The following is a 16332-nucleotide window of genomic DNA, read 5'->3' as shown; positions in this document are numbered from 1 at the left end:
TGGCGCCAGGAGCCGGGGGGCGCGGGCGCTGTGGCCGGACAGCCGAGCGGGGCTGGGGCGGGTCCGGGCTGCGGAGTCCCGCGGGGGCGGTGGGAGATGCCCGAGCCCCTCCGCGGGGGATAGCCCGGGGCCGGCACCGTCCGCTCATGCCCCGGGGGCGGCTGCTGGCCGGAGGCAGCCGGGGGGGCTCTCGGCCGGTGCCTTCGGGGCCGCTAAAAACCCATAAGTCGCGTCGCTTAATTGCAACTTGTTTATCATTTTTTTTTTTTCCCGGGCAAGGGCAGTCGGGAACACGCGCGTGCCGACTTTGGACTTTGCGGGTGGGGGACAGGACAGCGGGGGTTCTTTTCGCCCACCAGGACCGGGCACCTGCTGCGCTGGGCCCGCGGCCGGCCGGGCCGAGCCGAGCCGTGCCGTGCCGCACCGCGCCATCGGGAGCCCGTCCGTGCCGGGCCGGGCCGGCGCTTGTCGGGCGGCCCCGCCCCAGCTCCCCCCGGGCGGCGGCGGCGGCGGGGCCGGTGGGCGGGGGCCGGGCGGAGCGGGGCGCACGGCGCGGCACATCACAGCACGGCTCGGCACCGCGCGGCTCGGCTCGGCTCCGCTCTCCCGACATGGCATCCAAGTGCCCCAAGTGCGACAAGACCGTGTACTTCGGTGAGCGCATCTCCGGGGCCCGGCCCCTCATCCCCTTCCCCGCGCCCAAACGCATCGCCGGGACCTCAGCTTGGTTCCCCTGCCCAGAGCCGGCGCTCATCCCTGCCTTCCCCTTTCTCGAGTCCCGGTGCATCCCCGCCTCCTCTTCTCTTTTTCCCCCTGGGATGTGTCCCCACACCCGCCCTCCCCATGGCCGGGGCATCTCCCGGTTCCCTCTCCGGACGCACCCGGAGACCTGCCCAGCAGCAGCTGCTTCTCCCCGGGAGCCCCCTGGCAGCGGCCGCGAACCCTCTGCTCTGCCCCTCCGCCCCCCCGGACCCTCATCCCCGGGCTGTGCCTGGGGGTGCTGCTGGCTGGCCCTGGGACAGGGGAGGTGTGGGTGTGGGTGACAGGGGACCCCGGGCACCCTTCCGTGCTCCCTGGTTCGGACACGTGCCCGCAGTCTGAAGTGCTGAGAATGGGGTGGCTCATGTCCCCAGGTACCTGCTGGCTTGGGTCAGGGGAACCCAGCCCACCCGACACGGCCGGGGTGCTGGGCAGGGGGAGCCCATGATCCAAGGGTCTCTTAGGGAGGAGAAGCCGGCGGTAGCAGGTGCAAACAAAACCTTCTCCCAGCCGGTTTCTTTGATTCCCTGCAAGCCTGCCCCCAGGTGTGCCATTCACCCCTCCCTGTCTGGCCTCGCAGCCAGCCCTCAGCGGGTTGTTCCCATCTGGTGAGCTAATTAAGGGTTTTGGGGTTTGTACGGGACTTGTTCAAAGGCAGCGCCTGGGCTCAGAGGTCCATCTTGACACGCCCGTGGCTGGGTTAGGGCAGCAGCGAGTCCCTGCAGGTCTCCGAGGGCCCTTCTTAGGGTTGAGGCTGGTCAGGATCTCTGGGAACCGGGGCTGGGATGTGTCCCGTCGGGCACCCCGGGCTGAGCGCCGCCGCCCGGCTTGCAGAAAGCCGGGAGTGGGTGGGTGGAGGTGGGAGCAGGGGCTGGCTCTTTGTGCCTCCCTGACGCTCCCCATGGAGCTGCCCCAGCCTGCTTCCCCCTGAGCGGCAGTGCCCGGCCGGGAGCTTCCCGGGGAGTGACCTGACCCCTCTGGGTGAGCACCCTCGAGGTGGGCACCCATGGGACTGTACTGCAGGCTCAGGATGGATCCAGCACTCCAGCCCAAGTTGCCTCCTGGGACCTGCTGGCCACGGAGTCCAGCTGGCCTGGCACTGCCTCCCTGCCCCCCTCCCTGCCCATCTCCCCGCTGTGCTCCGGGCTCCAGCCCCTGTTGCCTCAGTGCGTTTGTTTGGTGAAGAAATGCCAAAAGATCCTGATGGTGCCTGAGCATTGCAGGCACTGGTGCTTTCATTCCTTTCCGGCCATCTCCAAGTAAACACAGGGAAATAGGAATTTGCTGTCTTCCTCCTTTAAATAAACCTATTTGTGTGGGGGTGGGAAGGGCTCGGCCCCTTGGATGTCTTTCTTTGTGTGAATCTTTTCCCTTTTAAGCAGAAAATAGTGCCCGCCCAGCCAGCTGGGCACTGACCCGGGGTCAGAGTTGCTCCTCTCTCTCCAGGGATGAGCCTGCCCTTTGTGGGGGGTTGGGGCTGGGCTCTGGGACCCCCCCCCCCACCTTGCCTGCGGAGGTCGGGCTGTGCCAGGAGGTGAAGCAGCAGCCCCCAGCAGTGCCCGTGCTCTTTCTCTCTCCCCATGCTGGGGGCCTTGTGGGTCTCCTGAGGGGGTGGAACAGGGCTGTACCCCATGTCCCCAGCTGCATGCCGGCTCTCTCTCCCCAGAAGGGTTTCTGTAGGTGCTGTAGGTTTCTGTAGGTGTCTGCTGCTTCGGGGCTCCCTGTTCCTGCCCCGCAAGTGGTGGACACCTTGCCCTACAGGCAGGGAGGAGGCAGGTGCCTGGCAGCAGAGGAGTGGCAGCCCCTACCCCACACCTTCCCCCAGGAACTGTCACCCCTGCTGCCCCTAAGAGAGACTGGGGCAGGTGAGTTGAAACGGGAGCAAGCCAAAAACTTCTCTGTGCTTGGAGCTGAGATAGGCTGGAGCATGTCCCTGTTGATGCCTTGAGCTTTTCCTTGAGGAACCGCCCAGGCTCTGGCAGAACAAACCTAGGTCCGTTTATTCAATGCATAAAAGCTAGATGCAAACTCTGAGCCGTCTTTCCGGGACGCGGCCCCTGGGCTTTCCTCCTGATGGACCGTGTGGTTTGGTGGGAAGGTGATGGCAGCTCTGTGTCCAGGGTTTGATATCACTTGTGAATTCCTCAGCTCGCCCGAAGCTTAACGGGGAGGTGATTCATAAAGCCCTGCTTGTTCGGGAGCCTCCTTGCCTGTGCTGAATGAACGCTGGCAGCTCGTAACTTCTCGAATGCCTGGGATTGCAGCCGTGGGTCATGTGTGAGAAATGCCACCGTGTCCTATTCCCAGCCCCGTGCAGTGCCAGAGAGGCTGCCCAGCGCCAGCAGTCGTGGGTACCTATGGAAAACTCATTTCCAGCATGCCTGTTGCTTCATGCTCCCTGGAAAAATCCAGTGGGCTCCTCCCTGTGCAGTCAGGAGGATGTGGGCGTTTCCTGAGCTACAGAATGAGCTTTTTTTCTTTAAAAAGCACAGGGAAATATAAAAATAGTTTTCTGGCTTTTTTTCCCTTTTTTTTTTTTTTTTTTAAAGCAAGCTGAGGTCTGTGACATTGTTTCCAGGAACGGCCAGGGCTAACTTTCCCGCTCTGGGGAGGTTGGCGGGATGAAGTGAATGTTTAACTGGAGGAGCAGCACTGCTGGCGGCTGTGGGATCAGCTCCCATCACGCTGGCAGGTGGCAGCAGCCTGGGATTGGGTTTAGGTTATCTCTTCTGGCAGGAAGCTCCAGAGGGACTGGAGTCTCCTGCAACCACATTTCCCTGGCTCCCTTTTGCATTGCTAGCCTTAAATGAGTTTTGCAGGGTCACCGGGAGCCCTGGCCAAGCCTTTCCGCCTCCTGTCCTTTCTTCCCAGGGAACTGCGGGGGATTGCAGCAGCAGGGGGTTTCCTATTTTCCCATCCCAAGCACAAGGCAGGGAAAAGCCCTTGGGATGTGGCAAGCACACGTGCAGCGGGGTCCAGCAGTGGGCGGCTTTTGGGGAGCTCGCTGCACGTGCTGGGGAGTGGGAGGGCTGGTGGGAGGCTGGCTGCACTATTTGTTTGGAAAGGGGCATCCTAAAAGCAAATGGGAGTCACTCAGTAGCGCTCCAGGCTTGTCCCAGCTGTGTCTGCAGCCGTAGATTGGGTTGCTGGTGGAGTGCCAGAGAGGGACTAAGGACATGGACACATCCAGCTGGGAAGCAAGGAGGGTCCAAGCCCAGCATGCTTCAAGGGGCCTGCAGCAGATGCCTGACCCTGTGGTCACGCTTGGAGTGCAGCAGGACACAGGGTGCCATGAGGTGTAGGGTGCTCTCCCTGCAGAGCACTGCATTGGCAGGTCAGCCCAGCGAAATTCAAGCTGCAGAAGCTGCTCTGCAATTAATAAGTAACCGCTGTCCTTGGCTCCAGGCACTGGCTGTTGGGAGACGGTGGGGCAGGAGAGGCAGGAGGGCTTGATTTCCTTTACAGCTGTCCCTAACAAAGGAAGTGGATCTTCAAGTGCAGCCGGTGTAGCCATTGGCATGGCCCTGTCTCACCAGCACGGAGCTGGCTGGGCTCCTTGGAGAACCCTCTGCTCCCATGTCTCGGGGTGGCTGTTCTCAGAACAAATGTGGACCTTGCAAAGTGGTAACTAAGGATGCTCCAGTTCCCTGCTCCCTGCGCAGGGCCCTGCTGGGGGGAGGGATGCCTCTGTGGGAAGCTGAAGAACAGGCTGATTAGCGTGAGCTTTTCCCTCAGGAAAATAGCACGAGCTGTAGAAAATGATCTGTGAGAGGGTGGAATGGGATGGTGTGAGTTCTGGATCCCCTCACTCATGTGTGCTGTGCTTTGCTGGAGCTGCTGGGGCTCCTGCACAGTGTGGTGCTGGCATTGCCAGCTGTTGGGAGCAGTGCTGCTCCTGGTGCCATGGGTGCTGGAGGCTTGGGGCTAGCAGGCTGTTCTCTGCAAGCCTGGCTAGTCCTGAGTGACCACCGTTTGTTGTCTGGATTATGAAGTCCTGCACCCATATCTCAACTCCTAGACAGGCAGAGATCTTTGTGTTCTTATCCTGCTTCCCTGTCCCTGGCAGGAGCACAGGGATGGGGAGAGGCGAGGTGATGGGACTGGAAAGGAAAGGCAAGGAAAGGCGGAGCAGGAACGCCTAAGCAAGAAGTAATGGAAAATCTGTCACTGCAATGTTGCAATCGAGTGCAGAGCCTGGAGTGTGTGCCATGGTGCCATTTTTGGCTATGGTGTGATGGTGGTGCCCATTGCTCCTGCCAAAGGTCCTGAAGCAACCAGGGAGGTGATGGTAGGGGATAGATCCTTGTATGTGGATAGAGGAGAACCTTCCCACCAGCTTGATGTGCACTTGCTGGTGGGGAGCACCAGTGCTGCAGGTGCTCCTTTCTGAGTATCCTCTCCCCCTGCTGTCTCTGTTGCCCACAGCCCAGGGTCAAGCCTTGTTTGGAGTTGGGGGGACCAGCAGGGTGGGGAGGTGAGTAGTCATGGGGCTGGAGTGGCACTCTGACAGGCTTAGCTGCTCCAACATGTCCCAGAATCCTACTCTTGCCAAATGGGCCAGGAAGCTGTTTCATCCCCCTGGCACTGCTTTCCAGAGATGGCATCTCACTGTGCAGAGGGAACACAGTGCTCTGGACCAGCAACTACCCGGGGAGTGGTTTGCTTGTGTGCCTGTGTGTGCCCCCCTCTCACTGGTCACTCTGCCCCCCTGGCCGTGTGGTGGGCAAGGGAAGCACCGCTGGCTGTCAGGCTCCTGCTGCTGGCCGGGGTCCTGCCTGCCGTGCCTCCCATGTGGGGCTGCTGTGCAGCTGGAAAGCAGCTGATTTTTTAGGCTCAGCCCTGGCTGAACCCAGTGCCTGGCTGGAAACACTGCTGGTCCTCTCCCAGCACAAACACATACACAGTTGAGCTGCCTGACCTCAAATGCATTCCATGCAGATGCTGCTTGATGAAGCCCTGTGGAAAATGGGAGAGGGACTTGCTGGAGGCTGCCCTGGTCCTGTGAACCAGAGCAGGAGGTTGGAGGCTCACAGCCAGAAAAGTGCCTGCAGTAGGTGAGGTTCTGTCAGAGGAGAGGCAGGAAGCAGTGGGGTGGACAGGAGCCATGCTGTGCATTAGGGCTGCACCTGGAAATCAAACAACTCTCCCTTGCACCCAAGTGACTCAGCTACATTGGGGCTTGGGTCCTGGGGAAGATCTTGTCCCTCCAGTTGGCTGGAAGTGGGAGCCTCTGCCTGGGATATTCCTTGTTCCCCCCTGGGCTGTGCTCTGTGGTGAGGCTGTACTGAGCTGGCTTTGTTGTGCACTTGGAGGGAGCCCAGCAAGTGAGTGGCTGGGGCTGGAGGGCTGCCTTGCCTTGCCTTGCCTTGCCTTGCCTTGCTGCAGGGAAGCTAAATATATATGTCTTGGCCACAAAATCACGGTGCGGTGTAACCGTCAGCACCAGCTGTGGGATGGGGGAGAGGAGCTGCCTGGCCATGCCTGAGGAGGGTAGGGGTGGGGACAGGGTGAGGGACATGGGAAAGTAGTGCAGACCCTTGGCAGGGCAGCATGGCTGGGATATGGCCCGGCATGATATGGCATGGCAGGAAATCCTTAAGCTGTCCCTCTGCGTTTTTCCTCTCCCGGCCACTTTGCAAGGAACAGGGGAGGGGACGAGGCTGCCGGCTGCCCTGGTTCTCGGCTTTGTTTTCATTTACCCGGCTCCTTTCCCTGCACTTTTCTCTTTTATTCATTCCTTTGTGTTCCCAAGCAACTTGCTCATGTTCCCAAGCAACTGCTTTGAAGCGCATCTGCTGTCGGTCTGACAGCATCCCTCTCCTCCAGGGATGCCCGTCGCTGGATCCCTGTGAGAATTTGGCATCCTTATTGTGAGACTGGGCTTTGTCAGCCCTTCCCTCTGCCCTTCCAGGGCTGTGGTGGGATGGATGGGGCACAGCCCAGCCCTTTGCAGAGATGCAGCTGCAGCTATGGTTGCTTTTGCTGAATAAGCCTCCAGCTGGGAGTAGTGCTGACATCAGGCTGTGGAAATACCTGTGCAAGGGCCTGGAGCTGGCTCGGCAGGGCCGGCGGCGCAGAAACTGGAAGGAGGGATGCTCCCTTCCCATCCCCAGAAGATGCGCTCACCTCTGGCCAGCGCCAGCTGCCTTGTCTGGGCAAGGCAGATAATTACGGGATGAGCCGCGTTGTCTCTGGGGTGGGGCTGCCGCGGAGCTGTGGGAACAGTCTGCCTTGACAGTCCCCTCGGCTGCTTTCTCGCTCCTGGCCTCTGATTTTACCCATCTCTGGTGCTGTCCCTTGTCAGTGTGGGCTACACCCCCCGCGGAGCAAATCCTCCTCACAGCTACATCCTGCAGCCAGGCACGTACCGGCCCTGCCTCCCCCTCTCCGTGGGGCATTTCTCTTGGGGAGAGGTTTATTATGGATGGGCACCCAGTGCCCACCCACGGCGAGGTGGGTAACCCAGGGCTGGCAAACCCCGAGTCACACACGTGTGGCAGAGGCGAAATTCCTGCAGCCAAGTACCCTTAACTCTGCCCTTCCGGAGGGTGCTGCACAGCTGGTTTAAATTCAGCTGGCTTGAGTGCAGCATCTCGCCATGGGCTGAGTGTGCAAGTGCGGGATCCAGCAAGCAGAGCAGGATGAGCGTGCACTCTGTGTGTTGCTGGGAGGACGGGGGCATGGCATTCAGAGGCAGAGGCTGGGTGTGGTGCGACATCTGCACCGGAGCCCGGTGGCATCCCACGCTCCCTGCGCAGAGCTGGATGCAGCCCGGGCACTGCTTATCCTCAGGCTGCTTTTGCAGTGCCGATGGTGGGGTGCGGAGCGGGGCTCCCCCCAGCAGCAGGAGGATGTGGCCAGAGACTTTTCCTCTGGAGCTGATGCAATGGTGGAGCAGATGTGGCCGGGTGACAGGAAATCTGGGCGCTGGTTCTTTCCCTCCGCAGTGATTTATGGGATGCCGTGGCCGCGGGCGGGACGCCGCTGCCCTGGAAATGGGCTGGGGTGGTTCCAAGCTGCTTCCTCTGCTCGGCTCGAACAATGCCTCCTGGAAAGCCATCCCGGCTGTGCCGGTCCCGCACGCGTCCCCCGGGAGTCCTTGTTTGCAGCTTTGTTTGTTGACCATCCTCTGCGTGGCGTTTCCATCCGGAGGCAAGGGGCAGCCCCCGTGGTTCCCGGGCTGTCCTTGTGCCCCGGGAGCAGGATGGGGCACTGAGCCACCTCCTCCCTCCTGCCCCATCTCCAGCCAGGGACTGTGGGTGCCAGTGCGATCCCTCTTACCCTGCGGGGCCCGGGGATGCCTCGGCGGGGGGTGCATCCCTTAGGGGGGAGCAGGGATTTACAGCTGCTAAAACATTATGGAGGGGGGACGTTGGAGGAGCACCTCCTATCGCGGGAGCAGGAGGGAGCTGGCGTGGGCCGTGACCGGCTGTAATTGCAATGACCTCTGGAAAACATCCGACCGGAGCTTCCTCCTTGCTTTGTACCCAGGGCCATGAAGGCGCTGGGTCGCGGTGGCGGGGGGAGCTGGGGGTGACGCAGCCGCAGCGCAGCCTGGCCTGGCTGTGCATCCACTTTGACAAAGCCGAGTGGTTCTTTGGCCCCGAGCCCCTGGCTCAGCTTTCAGCCCATCACGCTCTGTTTCCCTCCCCGGTCACCCTGGGGAGGGACCTGATCCTGCCAGGGAGGGCTGGGAGGATGCAGGGCTCCTGCAATGGCCCCACGGCAGCAGCACGCTGGGACCTCTGTGTCCCCCTTGCTTTTGGGGAGTACTTGTAGCCTGGGGGTGGTCCTCTGCTCCCAGAGACAGATAAGGGCTACAGAGGAAAGGAAGGGCCCCTTCCTCATGTGCTGCCTGCTGTGAGGGGCTGGGAGATCTGAGCCCTCCTGAGTCCCTGGGCTTGGGGCCAGCAGGAATTTGCCCTGGCAGCTTTTGGCAGGCAGGCACAGACCCTGGCTGTCGTGGGGCATCCCTTCACCCTGCTGTGTGCTCCCACCTGGGTTTGATCCAACAGCCTGGACCCATCTGTGGCATCTGGAGGGTGGATCTGGAGCTTCTTCCAGCTGATACCAGTCCCCCAAGTCCATCTTCGACGTGCTTGCTTGGGGATACTCTCAGGGGTCTCCCTTGCACCCTGGTGCAATGACTCTGGCTCTGCCCCCTAGTGCTGCCCTCCCCTGCTACTGGCCACCCTGCTGTGTGCTGGAATTGAATTTTTGGGTGGTGATGGCATTGTTTCGGCTTATCTTGGCCCTGTGGCGTGCCCTGGACACAGCTGTTTGCCTTGGGAGGAGGGTGGCTCTGGAAGCCAGGACCTGCCCTCAAGGAGCTCTTGACCCCCATCTTGACCTGATGCAAACAGGTGACATTTGCTGAGGTCCTTAGAGGGGAAACCCGACATCCCAGAGGAGGTCTTCTTGTAGAGTGGGGCTGGCTCTGATTGCGCTTTTATTTGCTTGTTAAGTATTTTATTTGGCCCTCGTGATTTAGTTTTACAGTGGCTTTAACGGGCTCACACTGTTTTCCAGCTGTCTCTGCACATGTGCAGGGGAAGGGGAGGGCAAACAGGAATTGGTGGGGGGGCACAAGGCAGCCCTCGACCCCCCAGGAGCTGAGAGGGAGAAGGGATGGTGCAAGGCTGGGGATGCAAGGAGCACTGGCAGCCTGTGCTGCCTCCCAGGGTGCGTCTGAAGACGTACAGCTTGGGGCCAGTCTCAAAGCATTCGCCCTCCCTGAATTTGCCCACTGATACTTTGAAACTGTGTTCAGTGCCAGCAGAGAGTTGCTCTGCAGGTTCCTGGCCATGCATGGATGGTGTCTACGCACCCATCTGCACGTTGTGCCTATTCCCGGGTGGGAAGTGAGGGGGGAACACCCACATGCCCAAGGGACAGGTGTTTTCCAGGGCCAAACGTCCATCCTGGGTGACAGTGGAAGCTGTCTATCATCTTGTCCTCCTGGGAGCAGCTCGGGCTGAGGGCTGGAGCTGTGGCTGAGGCTCCCTGGGCAGCCTGAGCAGCTGGAGGTGTGTGTGGGAGGCATGACTAAAACGGGCGGGGTGGGCATGGAAACGCTAAATATTTGAATGGGAGCAGAGTCACTCTGGGTAACGTGGTGGGTAAAAATAGACACAAGGAGTAGGAAGGAAAACGCTACCGTTGCTGGACTGGCTCATGGGAAAGGGTGTCTGTGGTATGACAGCCGGGTGGGTGTCCTGGCTTCAGCAGGAACAGAGTTAATTTTCTTATTAGTAGCTGGTGCAGTGCTTAGAGGGGGTCAGAGGCTGGGGGGGCTGTGTCCATGTCCCTCACGGCTGCAGGGACCCTGGTCCCTGCAGTGTGGCTGATGTGTGCAGTGTGCTGGTGATCAGCCCCTGTCAAGCGCAGCACCCCGCACTTGCAGCCCCCTGAGGTGCCTGGAGCCTGACTTCCCCAGGGGCTTTAGCAGGTGCTGGATGGCAGCTTACCCCTCGCTCGTGTTCCCTGCAGCTGAGAAGGTGTCCTCCCTGGGCAAGGACTGGCACAAGTTCTGCCTGAAGTGTGAGCGCTGCAACAAGACCCTGACCCCGGGCGGGCACGCTGAGGTAAGAGCTGCTGGGGCAGATGGGGTGGGAGCTGTTGCTGGCATGCATGGGGACTCCCAGGAATAGGGCTGGGGCAGGTATTTGATGCCATGTGGGTGAGCTGTCCGTGTGACATGCAAGCCCAGGACTGCATGGTGTGGCTTCAAACGCTGCTGCTGCAACACATGGTGCTCCAGAGCTCTTGTGCACAGCCCTGGAGAAGCCACAGAGTGGTACTGGCACCACATGTAGTGTCCCAGCTGTGCCACTTGGGTGTGGGCTCCCAGCAGCTGTGGCAGGGCTGGGCATACCTTGTAAGCACTGGGCAGGCTCTGTGAACTGGGCAGGCTTGTTTGAGCATTGAAGGCGTGTGGGTGCTGAGAGCCTGTGCTGACCTGTGGTTAAAAACACCAAGCACGGGGATGCCTGGGTTGTCATGGTGATGCAAGCTTGGCAGTTGTGCTCTCTGTGCCCTGGGGCTTGTGCTGGAGTGTGCTGCCACTGCCACTGCCCGGCACTTGGGAGCGTGAGGGTGTCATGCCGGCGGTGGCAGGTGCTCAGGCTTGGGAGCAACTGTGTTTTTCCTGTGACACCCCAGCATGACACCCAGTGCCCTGAGTTTGCATAGCACCTGTCACGCCGCAGTGTCACCAGCTCTTTAGCATGGTTTTAGCAGGCAGCACAGCTGGGGAGCAGGTGGTGGTAGCAACAGCTAGTGGGGGAAGTGGGGCCTGTCTTGCCGGGGAGAATGGGGCTGCATGGGTGGATCTGTGCTTCAGGCCGGGTTAAGCCCAGAATTGCTGCTTCTCCATATAAGGTGGATTCTGCTCCCATGGGGGATGGCAGCCAAGCCCCCACCGACTGTGCCGACAGCAGATTTGGCCTTTCCCTGCTTTTTCTCCCTCCTTTTGGAGGCTAGGTTGGAAAGGTGTCACAGGGAGACCAGCTAAATGTTTACCCTCTCCTCTGGCATGGTAACGCTGCAACTATACTGATATTTATGCCTTGCAATATTTTATAGCTGCCTTTGGCCAGCCCACAGCCTGCTCACTCCCCCAGCCTTACCTCCAGCCATCCCAACCCTCGCCTTTGGCACAGCACTGCACAGGGAGGCGAGGGAAGGGACAGCACCTCTGCTCACCTACCACCCTGCCCGTTTTGGGCAAGGAGTCCTTGCCTTGCAGCAGAGGGGGTGGAGGGCAGGAGCACAGGGCAGAAGCAGGGCTGAGATGCTGAGTGGAGCCGAGCAGGCAGTGGAGTGTGTTCCTGCCTGAGAACAGGCTTCTAGTGGGTTTTCTAGACAGAGCAGTGTGTATGGCAGCTCTGCTGGCCCCCTGCTCCAGCCACAAACACTCTCTCTTTTCTCTTGGACTCTGTTCCAGCTGGCCCATGAGAAATGGCTGTGGGGAGCTCCGGGGCTTATCGCCTGCCTCATGCCTTCCTGTGATAATCGCCCCAGACGATAGTGGGGCCGATAGCAGCTGGGCTGGGACCAGCGCCCATGCAGGGCCTCTGATCTCAGGCCAAGGCGAGGGGGAGGCGAAGCTCAGTGCTCTCATGGTGCTTTGTGCCCCCAGTAATGGCCTGACTGTGCACAGGATGCTGAGAGGGCGAAGTGATGCCTTGTTGGGTCCCAGTGGCACACCGCTGGGTCGGGGCTTAAAAATGCCTCTTGGTTGAGCTGCTGCAAGGTGCTGGTGCTTCAGCCCCATGGCATGGCACACACAGAACAGCCTGAGTGTTTATACTGTTGGAATCTCTGAGTGGTCAGGTGAGGCTGTCACTTCAGACCTGCAGCTGGGTGTGTTTTGGGGTGTTGGCAGGGCCATGGTGGTCTCTGAACACCAGTGGGGGATGAAAGCAATCCTGTGGGAACTGTGGTCACTGCTCAGCATCCTAACACTAACCCTCTCTCCCCAGCACGATGGGAAGCCTTTCTGCCATAAGCCCTGTTATGCTACGCTCTTTGGCCCCAAAGGTACGTCTGTGCCCCCCCCAGACCTGTGCAGCTGTGCTCAGGGCTGCAGGAGGGGCCAGGTCCCCTCAATCCCCACTGGCAGCCCCAAAAACATCCCAGGAGCCAGGCTAGCATGGGCTGAGCATCAAGCCAGCAAATTGCAGTCCCAACCCTGCTGTTCCCTTGCGCAGAGGGAGAGGAGAGCTGCTGGAGAGGAAGGGAGGGAGGGAGGGAGGGAGGGAGGAAGGAAAGAAAGGAGGGAGGGATCCATCCCGACAGCTGCCTTTTTTTTTTTTTTTTTTTATATGTAGAAAACAAATTCCCATTCAGACAGAAGGTGGAGTCACTCTCCTATCCCAGATGTGGCTGGAGAAAGCCTGGGTCAGGAGAAAGCAAGGCGGGGCTGAGATGCAGCAGTGACTGAGCTGGCCCTTGGCTCAGTGAGCCTGAGGGAGGAGGGACAGGGGGCTGGGGGGAGGATGGCGATCCCGAGTGCTCCCAGGTCATCGCAGTCTCTTTCTGCCCCCCTGCAGGGGTGAACATTGGCGGTGCCGGGTCGTACATCTATGACAAGCCGCAGATCGAGGGGCAGACTGCGCCGGGACCCATCGAGCACCCGGTGAAGGTGGAGGAGAGGAAGGTGAATGCTGCACCTCCCAAGGGACCCAGCAAAGGTGAGGGGCAGGACAGGACAGGACAGGCGGCCTGGCCCTTCGCCATATGGGCAGTCAGTCCAAAGCCACCTCATTTGGCAATGGTCTGGGGTGCAGTGTTTGTGTGGGGGGACCTTCCACACCTCTGTGTCCTGGCTGAGATGTCCCACCACTTCCCATGCCCATGACCTCTTTTTTTCCAGCTTCCAGTGTCACCACCTTCACCGGGGAGCCCAACATGTGCCCTCGCTGTGGCAAGAGAGTCTACTTTGGTAAGGTGGTGAGCAGGCAATGGGTGATGCCTCGGAGTGGCACGGCCCATGGTGCTGGGGCTCTGTGCAGGACCCCTGGGGCATGCAGAGTGGCTGGAATTGGGGCTTAGGGTTGGGACTGCAGAGGGATGTGCCTGAGGAGCCTTCAGGAGTGGGTCCTCTTGAATGTACTCCTGGGTGCAGGGCTTTATCTGCATCGTACCCCTGCTGTGACCTCCCATGTGGTAATAGCTGTCCTTGGCCACCATCTGTCACCTGCGAGGCAGCAGAGGGGTTGGAGAGATGTGGGAGGCTGGGTTGCACGGGGCTCTCTTGGGATTTTGAATGTGGAGGTGACATCCCCACGGGGAATGCTCCCCGTGAACATGCTGCAAGGAGCTGGTGTGACCCTCCCTCCTTGTCCCACTCCAGCTGAGAAGGTGACTTCACTGGGGAAGGACTGGCACCGTCCCTGCCTACGCTGCGAGCGCTGCAGCAAGACACTGACCCCGGGGGGCCATGCTGAGGTAAGGGTGTCCCAGCCCCAGGATCCCTGGGCAGCACACACGGGGATGCCAGTGGGGTATGGCTGAGCTGAGCTGTGCCCAGCTGTCCCAGTTGGCAGCCCCTGCCTTTGCAGGAGGGCAGGGCTGTGAGGAGCAGCTCTTCAGCTCCTGGGGGAGTGCTGGGGGTGCTGGGCTGTCTGCAGGGACGAGCAGAGCAGGAGAGATGCCCAGTCAGGGGGACGTGTCCTGGGGACTGGATTTTCCCTGGCCCTGGGTGACATGCTTCTCTCTCTGCCCCACACAGCACGATGGACAGCCGTACTGCCACAAGCCCTGCTACGGAATCCTCTTTGGGCCAAAGGGTGAGTGCCTGGGGGCATGTGGGGTGGGGAGCCAGTCCAGAGGCACTTGCCCTGCCTGGGCTGCCACTCTCGATGCTCATGTCACCACCCAGAGGAGACATCCACGCAGGTCCTTACCTTCTTGCATCTTCCCTTGTGCAGGTGTCAACACTGGAGCTGTGGGAAGCTACATCTACGACAAAGACCCCGAGGCAAAGAACCAGCCCTAGATGGCATCCCCCCTCCTGCCTGCCTGCACGCTCTGTGCCCCCGTACTAACCTCCTGCTCACAGCCAGAGCAGACCCTCACCAGGCTGGCCACGGAGCTGTGCCCTCTCTGCTGTCTCCACAGCCCTGCCCGTGGGTTATATATCATAGTCTTTAATATAAGCTTCAGTGTTTAAAGGCAAAGATAGAAGGTATCTCTGGTGGTTCCCAATGCGCTCTGCCCTCCCCAGCCCTCCCACCAGCCCTCCCAAGCATGGGAGGCAGCAGGGCAGGTGTGGAGATGTCACCGTGTGCAGGGGACAGCAGGTGGCACCCAAGGGACTCGGGATGGGGGAAGGTGGTGTCAGGAGGTGCTCCATGCAGTCTCGCAGCGCTCAGGAATGGGGGCTGGGGATCAGAGCGCCCAGCCCTATTCCTCACCAGTTGCTGGGGTTGTGTGCCATCTGCAGCTCTGCCCTTCTGGCCATCCTGGGCTCCATGCCCTGGCTTCCACTCTCCCCAGGGTCCACAGCTGACCCTGTCCACTGTTGTGTCTGGCACCTCCCTACATCCCCATCCTTGAATCCCTGTAGGTGCACCCAGGAAAGTGCCCAACCTGCTCTGCTGGCTGGTTTAGGTTGGTGCCCTCCCTAGCCTGACCCCCTTGGAGGCAGAGCCTGTGCTGGGGAGCACCTGGCAGCTGCAGCCCTGGTGGAGTGGGCTCTCCCCACCTTTGGAGGACAGAGCGCATTGGGTTGGAGGCTTGGCAGTGGGATGCCTGCCTGCTTCCTGGAGCCAGAGGTTTCTTGTTGTTTATTTATAACCAGTTGTAAATGTGCCCCTTGCTTTGGAGAATGACACGTGCCCCCATCTCACCCGTCCACCCCTGTGCACACCCCCCCTGCTGCTGCCCAGGAGGCTGGGGAGGGGCTGGTGTGGGGGACCCGCAGGGGCAGTGAGCCCTGGGTGCCAACACCCTGCTCTCTCCAAGCTCCCTGTGCTGCTGCAGGGCTGACTTTTGTTATTTGCTGACAATAAAGGTTTTGAGAGATGCGTTGTGCAGCTCAGCTCTGGGTGGAGGTTGGGGAAGCTGTGCACGCCATAGAGCATCCCCCTGGTCCTAGGACAGTGTGGAACCCTGCCACTATGATCCTATCCCAGGTGGCTCCTCCTGGGGCCAGACCAAGCAGCCTTAGCGCCAGTTGAGCCTTAGCTGCCCAGGCCAGAGATCCTCTAAGTGCAGTGCAAGCCATGGCTGCTCCTTGGGCTGTGAGCATGATGGGCTTGTAGGAGGCTGTGCTGCCCTGGCAGCTGGGGTGGGATGGGATGAGATCTCTGGCTTTGGAGGGTGGAAGACTACTGGGAGAAAAGTTATGGAGCAGGTGACACTGTTCTCCCTAGGTTGGGCTTGCTCAGCAGGCGCAGTACCTAAGCAGGGCTGCCAGTGGGAAAGCTCAGCCTGGCAGCAGCAGGGCAGGAATACAGGGTGGGCCATTCCCCATCCCCAACCCCTGGGAGCCGCCAGGTCCCCAGCCAGATACCAGCATGGCTGCCAGGTCTGGTTTTAGACATCTAGCTATTCCCCCTAGGAGCTTGGTGTCTGGAGAGCAAGGCACAGAGACTGGGGCTGCCAAGGCAAACACCAGCTCTGGGAATTGCTGCTCTGGCTCCTCCCTTCCATCACATTCTTGCAAGAGCCCGGTTATGCTGCCTGCTGGCTGTGCCTCCCCCAGGGACCTAGGCATCCCTCTGGCCCCCTTTCTGGGGAAAACGGGGACCTGGTGGTCTCTGCAATATCTTGCATCCTTGGAGTAGCCCCAGCCCTGGAGCTGCTCCACTGCCATGAAGGAGAAGGGGAAGTGGTTGCCAGCCACAGTCCCTGGCCTTGCTTCTCACCTGGGCACAGCTGGGAAATGCAGTGGGCACTGCAGAACTGGGACAGCAGGGAGCCTGTGGCCGCAGCCACATTCCTGGGCTTGGGCAGAGCAGTGGGGGTGAGAGCCACCAGTGTTCCCCTCCCGGCAGCAATCCCAGCAGCATGAAGCCTTTTCCCAGGCACAGAGGGCTCAGCAGTGCAGTTCCTGGGCCAGGAAAT

General features: G+C 60.4%; 1 protein-coding gene across 1 annotated transcript; it reads left to right on the top strand.

The window, feature by feature from the left end:
* The first annotated feature begins 509 nt into the window (after positions 1-509).
* CRIP2 (cysteine rich protein 2) lies at positions 510-15289 on the top strand. The gene is made up of 8 exons (XM_051805167.1): positions 510-654; positions 10249-10343; positions 12243-12300; positions 12813-12953; positions 13136-13204; positions 13616-13710; positions 13994-14051; positions 14193-15289. The coding sequence occupies exons 1-8, from the start codon at positions 612-614 to the stop codon at positions 14258-14260; spliced, it is 627 nt and encodes a 208-aa protein (XP_051661127.1). The 5' UTR covers positions 510-611; the 3' UTR covers positions 14261-15289.
* The last annotated feature ends 1043 nt before the right edge of the window (positions 15290-16332 follow it).

Source organism: Manacus candei, unplaced genomic scaffold, assembly GCF_025592945.1.
Source record: "Manacus candei isolate 608988 ecotype Guabito, Panama unplaced genomic scaffold, ASM2559294v1 h1tg000005l, whole genome shotgun sequence".
NCBI lineage: Eukaryota > Metazoa > Chordata > Aves > Passeriformes > Pipridae > Manacus > Manacus candei.
This window is presented reverse-complemented; position numbering and strand designations above follow the sequence as displayed.

Excerpts from the sequence above, each read along its gene's own strand:
- CRIP2 (XM_051805167.1), top strand. The coding sequence starts at position 612 with ATGGCATCCAAGTGCCCCAAGTGCGACAAGACCGTGTACTTCG. Across the intron at positions 655-10,248 it reads CGACAAGACCGTGTACTTCG|CTGAGAAGGTGTCCTCCCTG; the intron begins GTGAGCGCATCT and ends TGTTCCCTGCAG. Across the intron at positions 13,205-13,615 it reads TGGCAAGAGAGTCTACTTTG|CTGAGAAGGTGACTTCACTG; the intron begins GTAAGGTGGTGA and ends GTCCCACTCCAG.